Source organism: Rhinolophus ferrumequinum, chromosome 8 (genome assembly GCF_004115265.2).
Source record: "Rhinolophus ferrumequinum isolate MPI-CBG mRhiFer1 chromosome 8, mRhiFer1_v1.p, whole genome shotgun sequence".
Taxonomy (NCBI): domain Eukaryota; kingdom Metazoa; phylum Chordata; class Mammalia; order Chiroptera; family Rhinolophidae; genus Rhinolophus; species Rhinolophus ferrumequinum.
The window spans coordinates 28,961,588-28,986,251 of NC_046291.1; the positions used below are offsets into that span (position 1 = coordinate 28,961,588).

The 24,664-nt window shown below is 33.4% G+C and overlaps 1 protein-coding gene across 4 annotated transcripts in view; it reads left to right on the top strand.

Annotated features, from left to right (window-relative positions):
- ICA1L (islet cell autoantigen 1 like) overlaps positions 1–24,664 on the top strand; it is a 59,905-nt gene that overhangs the window by 7,598 nt on the left and 27,643 nt on the right. For 3 of the 4 annotated variants that reach the window (XM_033113071.1, XM_033113070.1, XM_033113072.1), the window contains exons 2-8: positions 316–460; positions 11,223–11,391; positions 14,501–14,573; positions 18,127–18,250; positions 19,374–19,572; positions 21,809–21,934; positions 23,476–23,574. In XM_033113071.1, the coding sequence (XP_032968962.1) occupies positions 438–460; positions 11,223–11,391; positions 14,501–14,573; positions 18,127–18,250; positions 19,374–19,572; positions 21,809–21,934; positions 23,476–23,574 (813 nt within the window). In that variant the 5' untranslated portion in view covers positions 316–437. Of the gene's footprint in view, positions 1–315; positions 461–11,222; positions 11,392–14,500; positions 14,574–18,126; positions 18,251–19,373; positions 19,579–21,808; positions 21,935–23,475; positions 23,575–24,664 lie in introns of those variants that run through there. The other variant, XM_033113073.1, reaches the window with a different exon arrangement.

The following is a 24,664-nucleotide window of genomic DNA, read 5'->3' on the forward strand; positions in this document are numbered from 1 at the left end:
GCTAATTGGAAGCTTTGTATGTATGAGTGAGCTTGTCAACTGGGAGTTTTGCTCTAGTGTGAACAGCAAAGACTCATCCTTTTAGAATGTTCAAATGACATACTCCTTTTCTCTGGAGTTTTTAATTTTTTCCAGAGAAAAAAGAATGTTCCAGTCGTTTCTGAGGAGTGGAGGGGTGTGTGTGTGTGTGTGTGTGTGTGTGTGTGTGTGTGTGAATGTAAATGCTTTGCTACTGGTGAACAAGGAAGGTGGAAAAGAGCCAGACATTCAACGATTTAGTATGTATTAATTTTCATTTAATCATTTTGTTTTCAGGCCACTGTGCTTTGTTGGTGTGCCCAAGTCCAGAGCTTTCCTGGTTAGATTTCTTCAACTTCCATTGAGTGACACAGATTAGGGAGGGGCCTCAAGGTCCAGCCAGCTGTATACAGACTTCAATGAATCCTTCCACTTCCAAATGGTGAGTCTTTCATATTCTGAGAGGTAATTATTCACTTCTCATTAGTATTTCTCTGTTAGTATCTTAAGTTTTTACTTTCTCTACTGTCTTCCAAAAATTTATTGAAGTCGCTTATCTGCTTTTGTCAGTATACTTATTCTCTATGCTTACAGATTAATAGATTACTTTTTTGTTTTATACCTTTACTGTTACTTTAGTGGGTTTGGGAAGGAAAAGCAGGTGTGCATTTGGTCAATCTGCATTTTTAACAGGCACCCTTATAATGTATTTTAATATCTGAAAGGGCAAGTTCTTTCTCTTCCAGGTTATTCTCAATATTGACCTTTAAAATTATTATGTCAATCAAATACAAAGAATTTAGAATTTAAAATATTTATATACTATATATTCTTGTTTATAGAATATGAGCGGTTCTGCACTTGGGTACATTGGGCAGAGGATTGGGAGAGGTGTTGGCCTGGAATTTACAGTAAAGTTGGAAAAATAATTCTAAAGTTTCATAAGGGATTAGCTTTAATATCATTTTAATGTAAAAACTTAGTGTTTGGCACTTTAAACTATCAAAAGCATTTGAAATACAGTTTTCTGCCATTCTTTCAAAATAAAATATTTTCTTCTCTAGTTCACTTACTCTTCTCAACATATTGTTTATATTTTGAATGGTCTTATTTATTTCATCAACAGTTTTCAAGTCTTATTTTCTAATAACTGTTTTAAACGCTACCCATATGTTCTTTATGAAATGATATGACAAAAGTAGTGTAAGTAAATTAATTACATCTCTATAGTAAATTCTTAAATCTTTCAGAAAGTCAGATAAATAGATAATAATCCTGAACCATAAAATTTTTGTAAAAAAATAATATCAATTAGTCTTTTTTATGTGGCCTCTTCTTTACAGACTAAAATTATGATGACTACTAAAATTATAGACTACTTATATAAAAACAATTCTTACTGTAACTAGAAATTCGAATGTAGTTCGCAATATAGGCTTTGTCAATATTTGTTAATGATCCATCTCTCTTGTTTTCATTCTTAAAAGCAACACCCTTTTTTATGTACCTAACTCCTGGAAACCTATGGGTTAAAATTAGGAAATTAATATTTTATATTTAACTCACTATAAGAGAGGAGACAGCTTTTAACCACACTTTTCCACCTTTAAAATGGAAAAGAACACTACACTACTTTTGGAGTCAAAAGATCTGGATATGTGCTAAGTATCAGAATGTTCTTAATGTATTTGTATTCTTGAGAAATTTCCCTTAATTTTACAGAGCCTCAGCAGTCTCATCTATAAAACTGGACTCATAAAATCTGCCATTTCTAGCTTTCAGGGTTCTCCTTAGGATCAAAAGAGATAAAATGTGTAAAAATGTTTTTTAAATTGTCAAGGGTTCTACAAGTATAATGACTATTTTATTAATAGTAAGTAGTAGTATTAAGATTATTGGGAACTTTTAAATATCCTAAGCTGTCTCTAAGACTCTACCTTTTATATAATTTTGAATTCTTTTTGAAAAATGATTAAGCTCTAGTCCTTTTATAAGAATAATGGATTGAAGTGGTAACCTATCTATGGACAATTTAACCTGCTTAGTATGAGATTTTGGGGTGTATGATGGAATGGAGGTAATTGCCATAGTCTTACTATTTTAGATAAAAACAGTTTTGCATTTAATTTTATTTTATCAATCAATGTCTTATTGGTGTATGATTGCAGTGCCAAATGTAGCATCCAGAATAAAGTTGGCACTTAATATATGCATGGAACTGAATTTCTCATTGGGACTATTTGGAAATTTCAGCTAATTAGTTCTGCACTAGTTCATGTCTCACTGTACTTGTAAATTTCAACTACTTTAGTCCTGTAATCGTTCTAGTATCTCAGTAACCAAACCATGTTTGTCTAAATAACAATTAAGGTCACCTATCTTAAAGGATTCATGTTTATAATCTGGATGCGATTCTAGTCTAATATCAAAGCTGGTTTTTATGTAATATAAAGCACAGGGCAGTTTGAGAAGCAGCTTCTCAATCTGTGACTTGACAGTTTGTCTTTCATACAAGTAACCCCTAATAATTTCAGCAAGCTTCAGTTTATTTCATCCATGAAAGGGGACATACAAAGGACCCTGTAATATAATCTACTCATTGATTTGCCAGAGTCAAAACCATTCCTGAATTAATGGACAGTTGAAAGATTAATCAAGCAATACATATATATATATACTATATGTATATAAATATACATATAGTATATTTATATATGTGTGTGTGTGTATGTGTGTGTGTATATACATACATATGAACAAAGCCTACTCAGTGTCTTATAACAAACAGTAAAGTTTAGAGAGACTTACAACTCTTCAGACTATACTTTGAAAACCATGGTCTGGATCGGAGATACGTAAACTTTTTCTATAAAAAGCCAGATATTCAATAATTTTAGCTTTGTGGGCCATTGCAATCTGCTTGATATACTAAACTCTGCTATTGTAGCAAGAAAGCAGCTAAGGACTAATTTGCTAGCAGGCTATAGTTTGCCAATATATCTAGATCCCTGAATTCAGTTGAGATGTGTTCTTGGTGAGGCAGACAGATCATTTGACCACAAACCACTTTGTTCTGAGGTGAGTTAGATCACATAGTCAAGTTGTTTGAATTATTTTTCTTTGGTTGAATCATATAAAATTGTTGAATTTGTAGGTCAAAATGGTCCATTGTTCCCAATTTCATATTGATCAGTCAAAAAAAAGCTATTTTACTTATGAAAACTGTTTAATAAGCATATATAGTCTATATTGCTAATGCCTCTGAATGGTGAATGATTTTCTGACAAATGAGGGTAAACAATATTCTAATCCCTTTATAGCACCTTTGTTGGGTAATGGAATTAATATAAGCTTTTCACTCTAATTGTATATAGAATAGGTTTTCTCTATGTGATTCCATGTTTCCCCGAAAATAAGACCTAGCTGAACAATCAGCTCTAATGCGTCTTTTGGAGCAAAAATTAATATAAGACCCGGTCTTATTTAACTGTAAGACCCGGTCTTTAATATAATAGAATGTAATGTAATGTAATACAATACAATACAATACAATACAATACAATACAATACAATACTGGATCTTATATTAATTTTTGCTCCAAAAGATGCATTAGAGCTGATTGTCCAGTTAGGTCTTATTTTCCGGGAAACACGGTTGTTTTATACTCTCACTCATGAATAAGATTTTTAAAATTCTTTTAGTGGTCTCTCATTTTATGGAAGTGTCTATCCCTTTTGAACCATAATAGAAAGTTGAACTAGATAACCTCTGAAGTTGTTTTTAATTTCTTTCAATTATGTGATTTAAGTGTCTATTTCCAAGTGCTTTACATGTATTTTCTCATTTAATTCTTATTACAGTCTATTTATTAATACTTCATTATTCCTGTTTTACTGATGAGAAAACTAAAGGTCAGAGATTGATATAACTCAAATAGCTACTAAATAGTAGAGCTATTAGCTTCAATATACGTAATCTGACTAGAGACCTAAGCTTGAAACTATCTTTATTACCACTTTTTACATTGTTTGTTAGATTATTTCTGTAAACTCAGATGTCCCTTATCATTTCAAACTCAGAATGTCACATATCAAATGCATAATGTTCTCACTTAGGTAGCTTCTTCTCCTAATTGCCTTTACTTTTCAGAGGCAAACTGTTAAGTCATTACTAACCAAGTCCTATAGAGTCTTCCTTCATCTCTATTCTTATGCTAATGTCCTTGGTCCAGACTCTTATTAGATTCTGTCTAGACTATGGAAAGATTGTTCTGAACTTTCTGTTGAGTCTTTCTGCTGCTCAAAACCTTCATTGTCTCATTACCTCCTAAAGTGTAGAGATCTGTACAATCAATCTACCTTTCTTTTTTTTCAGCCAATATTTAGAATGACATTTCCTTGCCACACTATTAAAATCTCTGCTTTTCTTCAATATTTCACTTATGGTACCTCTCACATGTAAATTCTAATCCTATTTCCCTTATTAATTAGGTGTGAGATTGTTGGCAGGAGAGGGGACTAGGAGCTCCTTTACAAATAACATATATGTGATTTAATACAGAGTGTTTTTAATAACTATTTTAAATTCAGACAATTTTTAGTCAATTTTCAGATAAGTTAAATTGCTACATAAAAGTGTCAGTACCTGATATATATTTAACAATACATGAATGACTCACCTTTGCTTAAGGGCTTGCTAGTGTTCCATAGTAATAAATAAAATATTAAAAAGATAAAACCAAAAAGATACAACTGGCTTCATAATCTAGTAAACATTATTTACAATCATAAGAATTATTCAAAAGCTAGTTATACATGTTAATTGTACTAAATTTGGAACTACAGAAAACTATTACTTACTCCACTGCAGAGAAAATGTCTGTAGACATTTGGGAGTTTCCTATCATTTTTTCCCCTCAAAACTGAATGATTAACAAACTGATTTTTTGAGGAAATGCTAATTATGTTTGTAAGAAAATTAATGGCTTGGGAGCCAGAGTAATTAGAAATACTACATTAATATTAAATAGCAAACCTGTCTGTTGTATTTCCTTAACTGCATCAAACAATAATGTTGCATTTAGTCAAAAGTCTTCACAGATTATTTTTCTCACGGGGATTTCAGTGCTTCAGTTTGCAGATTACCATCAGTCTGTTTTGCTTGCTTTTCAGGGATGTCACATTAATGAGATGTCATAAGTAAAGTGAGTACAGAACTACCTCTAAAGAGAATATTGACTTGTTTTATTTTAAGATTTATACTCTAAATCCAGGAGATAGCTAAAAATTTTAAAATGAATAAAGTGTTCCAGGTAGTGACTGTACTCAATTAAAAACAATGTACTCTTACTAGAAATAAAGAATTTTAGTTAAGATGGCATAGTAAAGTTGTTCCAAACTCATAGTAATCACTAAAAAAAATAAAGAAACCCCAAAATACATATCTTGGCTAGATAAGAAGATAAATGTGGACCAGAAACAAAAAAACAAAGTGGTGAGTGGGGCTGAAATGGATGTGCGGAGCTCTTACTATAAAAGTAGGCCCTGGCATCTGGGAGTTCAGTTTTTGCAGGTTGGTAGAAATTAAAAGTGTTTCCAATACAATGTTCCTTCAACTTAATGATTGTATCAACAGTATTTCAGGTATCAGAGGCCCAAAAATATCAGTATAATACACTGTAGAAGTGGGAACCTGAAGGTGAAGTGGAGACAACTCTATAACCACTAGATAAAGAGGAATAACCACATAGAGGAAGAAGAAAAAAACTAATGATACTGTACTCACAATGAGCCTACAAAATTAACCAACAAAATCAACCAACAAAATCAACATTTGGAACAATAATTCACTCCAGATGAAAATAATTGTGTGTAAAAGTCTAAGCATTCTGTACATTTAGGGAGCAAAGAGAAAAATTATGGAATTATATCTATTAAAAAGGACAAGAAATTAGGAGAATATGAACAAGAACCAATCAGAAATCTTAGAAATTAAGAAAGTAAGTAAGTTAGTTAAATTACTGGGTTTTTAAAAAAGAAACAACTCAAAATCTGGAATGAACTCTAGAATGAACAGAGTTGAAAAGAGAATTCATAAATTGGAAGATCATACTGAGGAATTTATCCAAAATATAGTAGAGAAAAACATACACAAGCATGAGTCATTAAGACATATAAAGAATAAAACCTAATAGAAGATTCAGATAAAAAGAAATTATGGCTGAAAAATATTTGAGGGGTAAGAGTTTAGAATTTTCTAGAACTAAAGGAAGACATGAATCTCCGGAATGACAATTCACTCTACCTAAGCATCTTAGAGAACCTCAGGACATCAAGTTTAAAGGGAATATTCTTTAAAAGATTCAAAGAGAAAAAGAAAGCTTATTTGTATAGGAGGGACAGTTTGACCCCAGACTTCTCATTGACTATTATAGATGCCCTAAGATATGGGGATTCTATCTAAGAGTTAAGGAACACTGAGGAATGATTTGTAATAGAAACAACAAAACAAATACATACATAGCAACATACAGAGGATGCCAAAAAAATGTATATACATTTTAAGAAATGAAAAAACTGTATTAAAATTGTAATAATATATACCGATAACAAAAGATGAATATTAAGTTATGTGTATACATTGTTTTGGCGCCCCTGGTATATATAACTTAAAAACAAAGGAGCAAGTGAAAAAAAAATCAGAAATGAAATCTACAGCATAAAATTATTTGATAAGATTCAGATATATACATAACAACACATTTTACAAGAACACATTCAAATAAAAAGGTACACATCAAACACATTAGAATGATTTTGAGTAGAGGTGGAAATGAGGAAAGCGTTAAAAAGGAATGAATGTACAAGTAAATGAAAAAAACGTAAGAAAATGAGTCTTGCATGGACCAATAATTATAGCTAAAAAAAGGAAAATTGTTGCCAATCTAGATTTTTATTTACAATTCAACTATTATTTGTGAATGACGGCAAAATAGAGCTTCATAGATACCAAGACTAAGAGAATTTTCTACCCACAGGATTCACTAAAAGATCTAAAGAATGGACCTTTGCAAGAGCACAGAAAGAAAGTATAGGATATAAAAAATAATGGTGAGCCATCCTTCTTCTTCGTCCCATATAGGGAAGCCTGCCATGATCCACTTACTTCTGACGGGTTGATGAATTTGTTTAGTCCTAATTCTTAGTTAGGAAGACTGTTCAGTTTTCACACTAAGCTATATCCACAAACTGCCACTGTGGTATTTTGGCCTCCAGCTACTATACTTTATATTGTTTCTTAACTTTTTCCTAAATTTCTGGTAGACTAATGCAGGGAAAAAGGATGCCATTTATTGGGTCCCCTCAGAGACCCGAACATTTCATGTAATGGTGAGAACACTGAGAAATAAAACATGTGGAATTTGATGTAATAAAATATACAGATGAAAAGGCTTTTGGTGAGATTAGGAGATATGCTATTTATAATGCTATTTACGTTTATAGCATCAATAAACGTAAAATACCTAGGAAGAGATTAAACAAAAGGTGTGCAATACCTCTATATTAAAAACTCTAGAACATGCTGAGAGAAAGAATACTTAAATAAATGGAGATGCATACTATGTTCATAGATTGAAATGTGTAATATTGTTAAGATGTCAATCCTTCACAAATTGATCTATAAATTCAATGCCATCCCAATCTAAATCCCAGAAATCTAACAATTCAATAATAAAAAAGACAACCCAATTTAAAAATTGGCAAAAGATTTACAAACACTTAACAATGGAGGATATACAAATAGCCAATTAACATATGAAAAAGTACTCCTCATCATCAGTCATCAGGAAAATACCCATTAAAGCTACAAGGAAATACCACTACACAATGACTGGAATGGATACAACTAAAAAGGTTTCCAACATTGTTAATGAGGCTATGGAACAATTAGAACTCTCATACATTGCTAATACATGAGAATGTCAATGGGAATGTATGTAGCAATTTCTTATAAAGTTAAGTATACACCAATCTTTTGACAGAGAAAAATCCATTTCTAGGTTTTTATCCGAGAGAAATAAAAACATTTGTTCACAAAAAAGACTTGTATAGGCATGTTCATACCAACTTTATTTACCATAGTCAAAAATGAAAACATACTGTTACATTCGTACAATAGATTACTAAATAGTAATCTATTCAGCAATAAAAAAGAACTAACTAAAGAAGTAAAAACTAAGGTGAAAAAAATCAACATAGTTATTACTTCTAGTAGGCCAGGCATTGGCTGGAATGGGATACAAGGGAACTTTCTGAGGAGTTTGAAATGTTCTATACCATAATATCCATTTGTCAAAAGTATACAGATAGAAATCATACACTTCAGTATATATAAATATTATAAGAAAGAACCATGTAATAATGATGATGATAGAATCTGTTTATTGACTGCTTTTTTTTTTCCTGGAGTATGGGTCACATTCTCCTATTCCTTTACATGTCTAGTGTTTTTCAGTGTGATTTTGACATTTTAAATGATGAATTTTAGAGACTCTGAATTCTGTTTCACTTCTCTGAAGAATCGTTTTTATTCGAGGAGGCAGTTAACTTGCTTGAAGTCAAACTCTAGACTCTGTCTCTTCTGTACTGGTAGCAGCTAAAATCTTTACCTAGTTACTTCATGTTTTAGCTGCTGATTTTCTGTCAGGACCCTTGGGGACCCCTCTCTACTTCATGATCAACACAGATCTTGGGAGGACTTTGTATATAGATTTTTGGGATCACCTCCTTTTTGGCTGCCTACCTTCCAAGATATTTTTCCTAAATTTCTGGTAGTTCTCCAGCCTTGAATTCTGTCATCTGATAGCTCAAGCCAGTAAGACTTGGCTTTCTGCTCAACCTATCACCAGTGGCAAGCATATTTTGCAGTGTGCTCTGTCCAAAAACCACAAATATGCAAATCTCACCTTGTGCAGATTTATTCACCCAGCCACTTCCTCCCCCTTGCCAAGGATTGTGTGCTCTCTGCAAGTAGCATAGCTTCCAGAGAGTAAAAGGAAGACTGAGTTTATTGCTCTCAAATCCAATTGTTACTAAAATAAAGGGGGTTCATTTTGCACATCAAAGCTAAATGAGATATGAGCAGGGGTTTGCAGCAAAGAAAGGAAAGGTTTATTTAAGGAATTGGTGCCAAGTCCAGAGACACATGTGAGCCAGTGCTCAAAACCTGGCTCCTCGATGGCCTCTACGGGTAAGTTACAGAGACAAAGGCTCATTAGTCATGGTAGCTAAGGGAGTTGGAATTGTGACCTCTACAGATTGGTTGGAGGGAGTTGATCATTGGATCAGCTCCTGATGTCAGTGATGATGTCATTCTGTCTGGCTTTGAGGGGTTATGATTGGTGGGATCGTTCTGCCTTCATGGGTCTGGAAATCAAGATGTTACCTTTAGTTGGATCGAAACTGTGTTTCTATGGTCAATAGGCCTGAGGCTTTATTCCTAAGACTATGTGATGCTGACCAGAATCTGATATCCTAAGGGCTTAATGATTGAGCAGTTGTACAGTATGTGGAAAGGTGGAAGGATAAGGAAAGAAAAGCAAGTGAGTCATGGTGCTGTTAGTCTAGACAAGGCCAGTTTGAATCGAGAAAGAAAAGAGAAGTGAAGTTTTGCGTGATTACACAATCAGATAAGTCACTCCTTCTCCCCCATGAAGGAGATAGTGAGGGAGAGGAGAGAGGCCAGGAGAAGAGTACTGTCTGAGATACAGCAGCAAGGAAGTTGAGGTAGGAAGAGAGGTTCACTTTCGATACGTCCTAGAATTTTGTTTTCTTAACTGATTGGGCCTAAGCCTGCAATCGCGGAATAGAAGAGATCAGCAGTCTGTCATACAATTGGACTGACCCGCATGCTAATAACAATCTGGGAGGAGGGGAAACTAGTCAAAAACAGTGAAGAGGAACCAAAAGCAGAGATAAATTAGAGGGGAAAGATAAACTACAAGTTTTTCCTCAAGACTACAACGAGTCAGAACAGTGTAATACTGTTTATTTTGTATAATACAGTATAATGCATTATAACAGTATAATGCCGTTTGTCCTTTTAGGTGGATCCCAAATAGTTTTTTGTTTTTTATCATTTGAAATTCTTTGTATTTAAGAGGAATTTTGCATTTATCACACTAAATAATATAATTGTTCTTATTGTGTCATCTTCGTTTATACTGTTTGTTATGTTGCCTTACTCCTGTTTTACCCACCCAGCTTTTTGCTTTTACTAGTTTTCCTTGCTCTCTTGTTTTGCCCCCAGTAATTTATAAGTTAGACATCCTATTTTTATTTAATTAGTAATTACTTCAAAATAAAAAGAAAGTGAAACTATTATTTTTTACCAACATTAAGAATATGTTAGTATTATTGATCCCCTGGAAATGAGAAATGAGTCACATACTTAATTCCTCCCTTTGTTCCTACCTCCCACCATTTATTGGAATAATCTGAGCTTTTAAAACTATCATTATTTCTTTTTTTACATTTCCTTAAAAAACACTTTTCACACTTGCATTTCCGTATATAGTCATATTAACCATGTTCAGAACAATTACTTTGACATTAATTTCTAAGCTAATAGGTTATAAATTCTCTTTTATAATAGATCTTCCCTATACCTAAGATCTTTACTTTTGCTTATTTATTGGATACTAAAGTATTTCTTTGATTTTTAAAGAAGAGTATGCATCTGAATTTTTGCATATTTGAGAATATTTATTAAACGTGTATTCTTCTGACTTTGCAGTTCTAACTATAAGAAGTTTTCCTACGACAGTAGTATACAAATGTGTGTGTACAAGTTCATTTTGCAGTGTTATTACAAAAGCAAAAAATAGAAACTAATAAATGTCTACAAATAGAAATTGGTCAGATAAAATAGGATTATGTCCAGCCACTATTGCAAAATCATAACACATTTATCATCTTTGTCACCTAACTGCAATTAAGTACATTAATCTTTTTGCCTGTACTTGTGCAAGTTATAACAAATTTAAATCCTACAAAACAAACATTAGCATGTTTAGCTGTTAACATTAATATTGTATTTAGCATCTTTTTTAGTTTTTCAATTAGACTAAATATTGGCTAAATAGATATTTATTACTGAAAAGATTTTTTTTTTAAGAACTTTAATTTTAGTCTGTTCCTTGTAGTCACTCCATGGATTCCTTTGGGCAATCCAGACCAGAAGATAACCAGTCAGTAGTCAGCAGAATGCAAAAGAAATACTGGAAAACTAAACAGGTCTTTATCAAAGCAACAGGAAAAAAGGAGGATGAGCACGTGGTGGCATCTGATGCCGAACTGGATGCTAAACTTGAGGTAAATCTGAGGATTCTGTGTATTGCATATAACTGGTTATTATTTGGGACTACAAGTGGGACTATGACAAGCTTTCACACTGAAGACTTACTGGGATAAATGCAAATTCAATAATAGAATGTTGAACTGTATTTATCTGTTAGATCATCTGGATAGCAGGGTCACAATTCTCATAAATTGAGAATTAATAGAACTGGTGTTCATAAATTAGATAAATCATTATTTATTTCTCTGGCACAAGTATTCTTATTTTTAAGCTAAATGTTAATGTATTAATTATATTTCTAATTGGGACCATATACTCATTATTTGGCATGTCATAATATTTTTACTACTTTTATATGAAGTCTTATACCTGACTGAAATAAATTAATTGAAATCAAATAGTGAGGACTTTGTAGGGTACAGCTTTTGATTCGATTATTAAGGGATAGAGTTACTGAAGTATTAATAATATATACTTTGGCTCTGTTTTTCATTTTAAATCAAAGGAATAATTACCAAGAAACAACTTTAAACCTAAAGGCATTTTATACTTTTAAGTAATTAAGCTAATTAGAGGGAAGGTCTCAAGTATTTAATGAAAGGTCTGGATTTTTAAATGCACATTTACCATTTCCATGTACATATACTAATTTAAGATAACTTTTCCAAATATTTCCAAGCAGGGACTCTGTTATGCTTGGAATATAATCATTTGTTGGGATTCTTAAAAAATAAAGGTTTAATTAAATAGGTCTTAATCTGAGTATTTTTGTTCTTAGTAAGTAAACGTATGTCATTGTCATAACAAATATGGAAATAGATACCAAATTAACAAGCTTTTACTATTTAGGTTTGAAAAGTATTCCTCCTAGAATTCAATGATAAATGTTGGAAAAATAAAGGGACTTTAGTAATATGTGTCTTAACACGAAGGGAACTCTTCTCTGTTTCCATATATATTCCCACAGAAGTAGATATTTTTGTATTGTTTTACATCGTTAGATAATCCATGGATGACATATTTTATATTCAGTGTTATTTTTTTCCATTAGACAAATATTTGGAATCAACCAAAAACTTTCTCCCACATTTGTACTATTTTTTTTTTAAACAGGATTTTATTGGGGAACAGTGTGTACTTCCAGGACTTTTTTCCAAGTCAAGTTGTTGTCCTTTCAATCTTAGTTGTGGAGGGTGCTGTTCAGCTTCAAGTTGTTGTCCTTTCAGTCTTAGTTGTGGAGGGCACAGCTCAGCCCCAGGTCCAGTTGCCTGTTGCTAGTTGCAGGGGGCGCAGCCCACCATCCCTTGTGGGAGTCGAACCGTCAATCTTTAGGTTGAGAGCACATGCTCCAACCAACTGAGCCAGGAGCTCAGCGGTGGCTCAGCTCAAGGTGCTGTGTTCAATCTTAGTTGCAGGGGGCAGAGCCCACCATACCTTGCGGGACTCAAGGAGTTGAACCAGCACCTTGTGGTTGAGAGCCCACTGGCCCATGTGGGAATTGAACCGGCAGCCTTCGGAGTTAGGAGCATGGAGCTCCAACCACCTGAGCCACCGGGCCAGCCCCGTACTATTTTTTTAATAATGAGAAATATTTTTATTTTATGTATACTTATGTCAAATCATTATGTTGTATACTTTAAATATATTAAAATTTTATGTGTCAAATTATAAAACTGAAAAAAGTATCTTCATTGTAAAAATACAAAGCAATCAAGGACCCATGGGGAAAAAATCAACCATAATCACTTCATCATAGCACTATGGTTTTTGTATTCTTTTCTAGTCTTCCATATGGATTTAAAATAGCTTTCTAAATTGCCAAATCCATATACCAAATTTAATTCAAACATACCTAAACTAATATGGAAAATTGATGGTTGCTCTTCTATTTAGATTTTAGTGTTTATTTTCAATCCTCCTTAGATCTGATCAAACATCAAACAAAATAATAGCAAAACTGCTTCAGAGATAGAATAATCAGGCTTAATGGAGATATTGGAAATTTATTTGATAATCAAAGGGTTAGTGCTTAATATTATAACACAGTGCCAAGGTCTTTTTGAACTAAAGTCTTATAACAATTCTTCAGGGTAGGACTTTGTTAGAAGGCTGCCACCCTAAAACCTATGCCAATTCTTTTCTCTGGGAAAACCTAAATATATAGATAAGTGTGAAGTGTTACCTCATGTGTATAATGTGTCCTAATCTCAAATTTTCATGAGCTTACTTTGAAATGGGAGTCTACTGGATATTTTATTTTTCTGTTAGCTATTACCAATAGTACCGTGTTTCCCCGAAAATAAGACCTAGCTGGACAATCAGCTCTAATGCGTCTTTTGAAGCAAAAATTAATATAAGACCCGGTATTTATATTATATTATATTATATTACATTATACCCAGTATTATATTATATTATATTATATTATATTATATTATATTATATTATATTATATTATATATTATATAAGATCGGGTCTTATTTTACTATTTACCGGGTCTATATTTTACTTATTTTACTATTACTTATTTTACTTATTTTACTATATATATTTTACTATAATTTTTGCTCCAAAAGACGCATTAGTGCTGATTGTCGGGCTAGGTCTTATTTTCGGGGAAACATGGTAGTAATAAAGGGATTAATATTCACGGAAAATTCTAAACTAAAATAATCCACAAGTAATTTATTTTTTATTGTAATACATTATTTAATTTTTATGGTAAATTCACTGACCTGTTTTGCTTAGACCAATATTGGAGAAAAGCCAGACTCAGGGTTAACATTTTCTAAGGTTATCTATACTCTTTTCATCTGTGGTTGACAAACTTTGATGCAGTTTATATTGGACTTACCTTTTTGCTATTTACATAGTTTGGAGCTGAGGGAAGGGCAAACTCCACAGTTACAAATTTTTATTAATTCCCATGTATTTATCACCATTTTTTGTCAGTCATCATGGGGGAAAATCAGAAATAAAACCAAAACTGAAGTACACCACAGTCCAGGAAAATAGGCATAATACTTACAAGGAAATGTTCAGCTTTTGAAGTGCTTCTAACAGATATTTTATATTTGTTTATGGTTCTTTAAATTGTCCTAATAAAATTTATTATTTCAAAGGTTTTTCACTCCATTCAAGAGACATGCTCTGAACTCCTGAAGATAGTTGAGAAATATCAGCTAAGACTCAATGGTATGAAACCATAGATATATATCCAATAATTTCCATTTAATGTAAATATTCATTTGCATTTTTAAAACAAAATATTTAATGTAAAAAGTTTATTGAACTGTTTTGTGAATAGTTTCTTATGACAAAATATGAGTATTTACAGTAACCTGTTCTCAAAGCCCCTATTGTCCTCAGCTCATCAGATCCTCTGATACAGATTCATTTTGCTAAGTTCAGTTTCCCTTCCCAGCTTCTTAAGTGGCTTTGCTTCCATTACTTAAAAACTCTAGCTCCTGAACCCGACTTGCCATTGCAGTTACCATCCCATTCCTCCTCATTTCACAGAAAATTTTGCCATAATTATCTGTATATACAATCTCCATTCCTTTCCTTCCACCTTCTCTTGTACTCACTCCAGTCAAGGTTTCATCCCCACCACTCCACCAAATTGCTCTCGTCATAATCGTGAAGAGCTGAACCCAGTGACCGATTCTCAGTCCTTGGCTTACTTGACTTGTCACATTTAACACAGTTGATTACTCCCTTCTCCTTCACTTGGCTTCCAGGCACCACACTTCCCTGAATTTCCTCCTACTGGCCATTCCTTCTCAGTATCCTGCCTTTCCTGCATTCTTCTCTTCTTGATATCTTCAGATTGGAATTAAACCTTTGGATCTCTTCTCTTGCTTTAATTACAGATGCCTACTGGATATGGTTGCCTCTGTGATCCTGGTTACTTCTCTGATCTAATTTTCTAAAACTCTCTCCTCTTCGGCCATACTGATCTCCTTCACAGAACTCATATCTCCATAGTAGGCTCCCTAACTTCCTTTATGTATTTGGTCAAATATCATCTTTTCAGTGAGGTTTTCCCTGACCCCCATATCTAAAATGAAGTACCCCTCTTTCTCATAACTCTCTGTCTACTTAACAATATTCAACATTCTGTATAGTTTATCTATGTTTATCTTATCATCCCTTGAATACGCTCTCCTTAAGAACAGGAATTTGTTTTATTTTTGTAGCCTCAAAGCCTAGAAACAATGTCTAGCATGTAGTTTGTACTCAGTAAATATTTGCTCAATGAATGACTTTATTGTGTAGCTATGTGACCTCAAAACATTATTATCAACGCTCATATACGCTCATAATGTTCCATTAAAACAAGAAACCCAGTATAGCATGATAATTTTTTGAGTGTATAAGACATGTATAGCATGTATAAGACTATGTGCTTTGCCTAAGGAAATGTTGGAGAAACAACTTTTTGTAACACAATGAGAGATACCAAATAGTATGTAATTGAGTTCAGAAGTGATACAGACATAACTCTGAATTCTCTCACAGTGAGAAATAACTGGATTAGCGTAATTAGTAAAGGCAACTCCTTTGCTGGGAAATGAGGTAAAACCTAAAGTGTTTATAGAAGTTGAATATGTGGAGAAAAGATGAGATTTGGAGTCAACAGGATAAGCTTAGAGTGAGAACAGTCTGCATGGGGAGAAGAGTTTGTAATGAAGACGAATAGGGGGATAAAAGAGCAAAGGAAGGTGGGTCAGATTGCTAAGGACCTTAAATATTTTACCAAGCAGTGAAAGCCATCACAGTCATTGGACCAAGGGAGTCCTGTGATAGAAATGGAAATATGAAGAAACATTGGCAAGTTTGTGTGTCCTGCATTTTGTCCTGAAATCATGAGACCTTTTAGACTCCAATGGGAGATATATATATATTCACTCCTTATCCTGAAATGTTTATATATATTTCATTGGGTACTTTCTCTTCAAGATTGTGTATAATTATGTGATTTCTTGAAGACTATTCTATTAATACATCTTCTGTTGAAACTAACATCAGACAACTATAGTAGATTAGTCCAGTGCTGTAAATCTTTATGGGAATCACTTGACTGGGGATAGAACATGTAGGGGTAGGGTCTCTGTAGTTTGGGGCAGGTTCCAACACAGAAATCAGCACCGATTCAGTTTCATCTCCTACCGTTTTTGCATTCATAAGGATAAGGTTCAATTCTTCAGGGTAGAACTTTGTTAGAAGAAGCCTGCAGTCCTAGTTCTTAGAGAGCTTTGTGAATTATCATATACAAATTAATATTTTTCAAGTGATGTTCACTGAGGTATATTTAATGAAATTCCGATTCAAAGGAAATGTATAACTATACATCTCTCAAGTAATCAGAGTATTAAATTTAAAAGATTCCCCAAATCCAGTCCACTCCGGAGCAGGTTAAATGCTCATAACAGAGCATATGGTTTTATTAAAGGTGATACTACAGAATGCGTAGACACCCTCTCTCATAACACCATCGTGCTCTCCTAGGGGCACCCGTAGGTATGACAGGGAGTAGCAGTGGGAGTGGGGAGCTAGCAGGTGAGAAGGCCTGAGTTCTATTGCTGCCTCAGAAGTACAAGGGACTTCCCTTTCAGTTGTGTTTTTTTTAATTAAAATTTATTGGGGTGACAATGGTTAGTAAAATTACATAGGTTTCAAGTGTACATTTCTGTGATACGTCATCTATATATCACATTGTGTGCTCACCACCCAGAGTCAGTTCTCCTTCCATCACCATATATTTGACCCCGTTCAGTTTTTAACTTCAGTTTTTCCATCAGTAAACTAGGGTGAAATTAGGCATGGTATTTGTCATTTTTTTTACTTTAAGCTTACAGTTTGATCACTTTATGGTCCTCCCCCCTTATTATTCTTATTGTGATTAGAAGGTAGTTTTACACTTCAGGAGTTCTTCTAAAACTTTGTGATAAAGGACCACATTTTTTGTTTTGTGTTTTATTTTCAATCTGTTGAAAACTGACATTTTTGTAAAATACAATAAAAATGAATTTTTTAGAAAAATGAAGTGAAAGATGAAAAATATAAGCATACTTTATGATTATTCTATTCAACAGATAGAAAATGCTTAGTCAAATTGGTGTTAAGTTTCTAATCAGTTTCTTAGTTTTGGTACTTGCCACAGGTAACATGGTCTGGACTGGCATTGGTCCATGGACCACACTGTGAGTTGCAGGACACTGTATGGCAACTTTTAGGATTTCAGCAACAAAATTATAGGCATCTGTGGGTCTGTGATAGTGAGCATAAGAAACTGAAGTCAGGATGTGTGTGAAGAATAAGTTAAATTTAAATAGGAAACAAATGTTTTGTAAGAGGCCAATCCTAAAATGAATTTCTGCACATTTGAAAATGCATAATTTCTGGTTTTGTTTTACTTTGTCTTTATGGAATTTTTTTTTTTCACTAAAGATCAATCTTTCCCAAAGCAAGTTCAATGATTTCACTGCATCAAAACCATCTGTAATGCTTGTTTAAAAAAGCATTCCTTGGACCTATAAAATAAGAATCTTTGGAAATGGAGACCAGGAGTTGCATTTTTAAAATAAGTCATCTTCTCCCAAGTAATTCTTATGTATAGAGAATTATTTCTGTGAGAATTTTAGTTGTGTTTGTGGTGTGTGTGTGTGTGTGTGTGTGTGTGTGTGTGTGTGTTTTAAACAAATGATAAAATGAAACAATTAACTATACTATAATTTTTTCCTAGTTGTATCAGAGGAAGAAAATGAACTAGGGCTCTTTTTAAAGTTTCAAGCAGAACGAGATACATCGCAAGCTGGCAAAATGATGGATGCCACTGGCAAGGCACTCTGTTCCTCGGCCAAGCAAAGGTTTACATGGTTTTGTATCATCCTTAAATCTGTAGTCAATATGACAGTTTTGATGTATGTACCTGAATTTGCATATTTGAAAAGATCATTCCAGTAGAGGGTTAAAAGGGAAATATATTGCAGTACATAATTATTTTGATGCCTAACTCTTATTTTGTATTTTAAATAATTATTTAAAAATTGACATTCTCAGTTGCTTTATTCCTAGAAATAGGCTTTAGGCCTGATTAAATTTCTTAAGAGGTTTAATTAACAGAGGCATAGAATAACTAAAATTTAAATATGTATAGGTATATATTTTTTCACTTTTTTGGATACTATACTATCCATGAGTACACTGGAACTTTTTAAGCAGAGGAAACTTTTTCTTCTTAATTATGTACTTTGCATTTATCATTTTACAGTTTTTTTAGCTTAAAGATACCTGCTGCAAAGAATCTCCTACAATTGCTAAATACAACCAAAATCTTTGCATTTTCAGAAGAAAATAAAAACAGCCTTATCAGACCTATAATGACGATATATAACTTAAGTGGCTTTGTTCTGAAACCCCACATCGGTGCAAAAGTCCCTCTTTAAGGAATTGACAAAGAGGCATTCAATACAAGACCCTCCAATGTCATTAAGTCAAACGCAGACCAGCAGAACTGAATAGACTTGTTTCTTAAATCCTTTTTCTTTTTTGTCCTTATCCTCAGCTGCTAAGAACTTGATCCTCATTAGTTCTTCTAATATTTTATCTGCTTTTCTATACCAAGATTTTTCCTAAATTTGTATTTCTATTTGTAAGATAATACTTAATGAATACAGGATCTCTTACCCATGGAACTCTTTTCTAAATGGCAGATTTACTTGGCCAGTTATTTATACATGGATTAACATCTAAAATGTTGCAAACATGGTATATTTCTTAAATTAAGAAAAGGGAAAGATATTGACACATCTTTATTAACAATTCAAAGTTAGCTGTATGATCCTTACTTGCCTTCTAAAGCTCCTTAGGAGTCTTCAGAACTTCCTGTTTATAGATTAATCTTGATAGCAAATATGCTCTATGTTTTTTTTCAATCTTTGTTTTGTTTTTGGGATGTACATCTCTCTGATTTTACCTCTCTGCTATTAGATTGGCCCTGTACACGACCCTGTCTCGTCTTAAGCAAGAAGTAGCAACATTCAGTCAAAGGGCAGTATCTGATACATTAATGACAATTAATCGGATGGAGCAAGCACGCACAGAATACAGAGGAGCTCTGCTGTGGATGAAAGATGTATCCCAAGAACTAGACCCAGACACCTTAAAACAGATGGAAAAGTTCAGAAAAGTATGAAAGTGCATCATTTTTCTTTTCTTGATACATAAACTTGTTAAACTTCCACAGAAGAACATAAAGATTACATTATTTTTGAAAAAAATGTTATAAATTCTTGGTTGCTTGGAGATCCTTGGTTAAAGTACAGAACGTTATCATACTTTTTCTTTTACTCTTTGAGTGGCATCCCCACCTCATCAACATTTTCCATTAATTTTTTTTTATCCCCCTCATAATAGATCTAACTGTCCTTTAAATGTTGCTTACCTAGACTTTTAGGACTTGTTTGCAGGAGGGAAATAGTTTATTAGGAAAAAATACATAAGTAAAAATTCATGTAAATGATTATTAATTATAAATAAAATAAAGGTTATCAAATTTTTCATTCTGTAATCTATGTAATTTTACTAACAGTTGTCACCCCAATAAACTTTAATTAAAAAAAATTTTTTTCATTCTGCCATAATACATAGTTTTACCACAAACTTTTAAAGGAACTATTTATGTATGAATATGGTTTTGCTAAATAAACTTCTTAATTATAAATCGTATCCCATAGTTTATCACACATGAATAATAAAATTCATTTATTCCTTCATTTCATAAATATTTAGAGTGACTATAATAAAAATTATATTTAATGTTGATGGAGCCTTTATTCTATGCCAGCTGTTATAAGTGGTTGCCTCATTGATTACTCCCAACAGATCTGAGAAGTAGGTGGACACATGGCCTCAGGCCACAGCAACCTGTTATTCTATCCCCTTTATAGTCCTTGACAATTAGAGTACAATTCGAGTGAGTGGTTGCACAACATTGTGAATGCATTGTTACTTTATTGTATATTTTAAAATGGTTAAGTATATGTTATGTGAATTTCATCTCAATTAAACAAAAAGCTGAAAGATTTAAGAAGTACAAAGTGGTAGTTACAAAATAGTCACAGGGATGTAAAGTACAAAATGGAGAATATAGTCAATTATCATGTAACAACTATGTATAGTGCCAGATGGGTACTAGACTTATTGGGGGGATCACTGCATAAATTATATAAATGTCTAACCACTATTCTGTACATCTGAAACTAATACAAAATAAAATTGAATGTCAATTGTGAAAAAATAATAATAATAAAACCACAACGGCATATCATTATCAGAAAGTCTAAAATAAAAAATGTGACAACAATAAAAAAAAGAATTCGATTCAAACCTCTTCCGTGGTTCCTCTGTGGCCACCTCTTGCACTTACTTTCTATACTCTAGCCCTTTCTGTGCTCCAGTAAGGAATATGTACTACCCTATTCCTTCCTGTTCTGTCAACATGATAAACTCTGTACCCATATCCCATGCCCAGGACTTTGGTCCTTGTTTTCCCCTGGGCCTGGAATGTTCTCTTCAGGGTCTTAGCATGGCCCACTCACCACCTTTCCATCCCAGTTCAGACATCATGCATAAGCTCACTAAGGGCTTCTCTGATCATCTTATCGAAAGTAGTCACCCATTTCTGTTCACTTATGTTATCTTTACAGTTTAAGATTATCTTATATATTTATTTACTTTTTTTTTTTTTCCTATTTCTTCCCACTCAGGGATGGTGGAGAAGAACACTGTTTTGTTCACAATATCCCAATGCCTAGCACAGTGCCTGGCACATAACAGATACCTTATAAATATTTGTTAAATGAATGAATATATTTAAAAGTTGAGTATTCACACTATTTAGTGACATGTAACTCACCTTATGTATAACAGAATAGGCCTGTATTTAAATTTATAAATATACCTCCATGATTCAGAACTATTATTAATGCTTCAAAACACCTTAACTAGTTTCCCTTTCCATTTATTCTTCTACTCTTATCTAAATATTATCTATCAATAGCTGTTTTTTTCCTTAACTACCATGTTTCCTCAAAAATAAGACCTAGCCGGACAATCAGCTTTAATGCGTCTTTTGGAGCAAAAATTAATATAAGACCGGGTCTTATTTTTGGGTAAACACGGTATATACTTTCCATCTGTAATTGCATACTTTCTCAGAATAAAGATAGCTACTGGAAAGAATCTCCTATAATTACTAAAAATAGCCAAAGTTGTTACCATTAATCATGAAATAATAATACAGAGAAAGGGAATTAGTCGTGTTTATTACAGTTTCATGTGTTTGAAAATATGTATCATGAACCTGTATGTATACTTATAATCTCTATTATCAGTAATAATAATTAACATTTTTGTGGTTGCAGGTACAGATCCAAGTCAGAAATAGCAAATCTTCTTTTGACAAGTTAAAGATGGATGTTTGTCAGAAAGTGGATTTACTCGGAGCTAGTCGCTGCAATATGTTATCTCATTCACTCACTACCTACCAGGTAACCACTTCCATGGTCAGCATGTCCTTGCAATAAAGATGAGTGGTGAGATTCCTTTTGAAAAGTTGTCTAAAAGGTGTGAAAAAATGTATAATTGATCAGAAACCTTTGATTTGCTAAAATTGACTTACTGAGGTGATGAGTCAGAGAATCACAGAATTCTAGACTGAAAAAGACCTTGGGGATTGTCTACTCCAGTGGCTTTATTCTCCTTAGTGTCCTAGGACAGAGAGAGTTAGGGACCATCTGGGATTAAGGAGAGGAATGTTGAGGAGCCCATTAGCCCTATTCACCCAGAGCTACTCCATTTCTGCATATAATTTCATTTGAAGCAAAGATGCTGTGGTCCAAAATATTTAAAACATTTTTGTCATTTAATGGATGAGGAAAGTGAAACCTATCATAATTAACGTAAATGGCAGTGTTGGGCCTAAAAACCTAAATTTTCTATTCTGGGTTGTGTGTTCTTCATATTCTGCCAAGTTACCATCCCACACCACTTTAACCTCAAAAGCCTCACTTGTGCTTATATTACCCCAGATCACACATAAATACATACAATGAATAAGTTAGATATTAATAAGTAACAGTTACTGATTTTAACATGTATTTGTAAATGGCAAAATAGGAGAATAAACTGCCTTTACATTAGAAAAGGGTAATAAACTAAAGGAAATGGACAATCACTGCTGCATCTAGGAAATCTACCTAATTCAGTTCAGTACTGTGGAATTCAAGAATCAAGAAAGGATGCATTTGAAAATAAAAGTGTATGAGAATCTGTGCAGCCTAACGCCTGAAATACAATAGCTGTTACCATGTTTCCCAAAAATAAGACCAGGTCTTATATTAATTTTTGCTCCAAAAGACGCATTAGGGCTTATGTTCAGGGGATGTCATCCTGAAAAATCATGTTAGGGCTTATTTTCCGGTTAGGTCTTATTTTCAGGGAAACACGGTAGTTCAGTTCTCCTTTATTCTCCCCACTCATCTGCCTCATTTTGAACAGGAACATTAAAGCAACAAGGTAAATATTCCATTACTTGAGTTAGCTTGAGAACACATTTTTTGGGCAAGTCTTTCTTGAACCCTAAATGAAAGACCCAATTTAGTGGTACATACTGTTTTTCTCCAATTAATAAAAGTTTATATATGCCTACGAAGATAAAGATTTACACATATACCCCTAATACAGATATGGTATTTTTGTTCTTTCAAGGCTTCTCTTTTGGATTCCTCAGAAGGTGTTCTTATCCGCCAGTTCATTCTCTTCGCTACAATTACTCTCCAGCTGGCTCCAGTGTACATTCCAGTGTTATATGTAGATAACACATACATGCAGATACAGATAGATGCCAGTTCTTACACAGAATTACTGTTTACTGTGCTTTTTGGTTCCCCAAACTTGAAAATTGAATTTAGTGCCTGCTGCTTATGATTTGGCAACTATTCATCTACTATCGTAGTGAGGAAAAATAGCACTGAAAAAAATCATAGAGAGGAAGCAGAACTGTAAAGTCAACTTTGCCCTTTTTTTGCAGAGAACACTGCTTGGATTCTGGGAGAAAACAGCTCGAATGATGTCCCAAATCCGTGCGGCCAGTATTGCCTTTCATCCATACGATCTTGTAGCTCCCAAGGTACATTTCTTTCCATGTCTTTTGCTAGCTATATTACACTTCATTTGGATAATAACATTGAAACTGTTTTTTATTAAGTCTAATTGCAAACTTACAAAACATTGGGAAACATTTTTCTATACTTCTTCAGCCAAGAATCTGCACTCCCAGAGCCAGTCATTTTTCTGCACTTCTGTGATTCCAAATGCTACCAGCATCACTAAAATATCCGTGGGAATACTGCTGGTGGGCTCAGGATATTAGTTGGGGAGTAGTAAAAGAGGGAGAAAGTGAAAAGAAAACTAAAATGCAAAAGAGATAAGAAAAGGTTACAGAAAGATTTAAGTTGGAACAGTGATGGAAAGTGGTCATTTATTTCCAAAAATGACCAGATTACCTACCTGACAATTTTGCAAGTTAAAGAAAATTTTCTTTGCTTTACTTTTATATTCATGTCATAGATGTGATTCATAACATAAAAATTATGCTAGTTTTGGTTATTATACGTATGTGGTTGCAGCTGAAACTACTACTGCATTAGATCTGTGCTTTCTATAAAACCTACGTGTAAGAGGCGCTCTCCTGCTATGATAGTGGTTTTAACATTTGTGTATCTTCCTGTCAACTTTCTTTGCATATGGCTTCTCCAGCAGAGTCGCACTGTGGTAATCAGTTCTTCAGTTCTGGTAGGCTAGGTTTCAGTACGTTTGAATTTCTCATTCTGTATTATTTTCAGTACAGCTTGAAAATGTTGTTTGTTCAATCTAGATGTGGTATCTGTGATGGATTTATATCTTGCAACTGTATATTCCTGGGGCGTGGTATAGATTTTGAAGTCATATTCTGACATAGTATATTGCAGTCTAATAGATATGCTGGAATTTGTGTTTTTGTTTTTTGTTGCGTGTGTGTTTTGTTTTTTTATTTTTTCTATATCAATGCTTCACTGAATGGTATACTATGTATTTAGGCAAATTTAAGATCCAATTTCTGCTCAGAATTGAAGCTGAAAATCTGTAGGTATATTTAGAGCATTGCAGTACCGGCTAACATCACGGCATAAGTTTTCTTCGGCATATCACAAAGTTGTAAACCCTGTGGTTAGCCCACG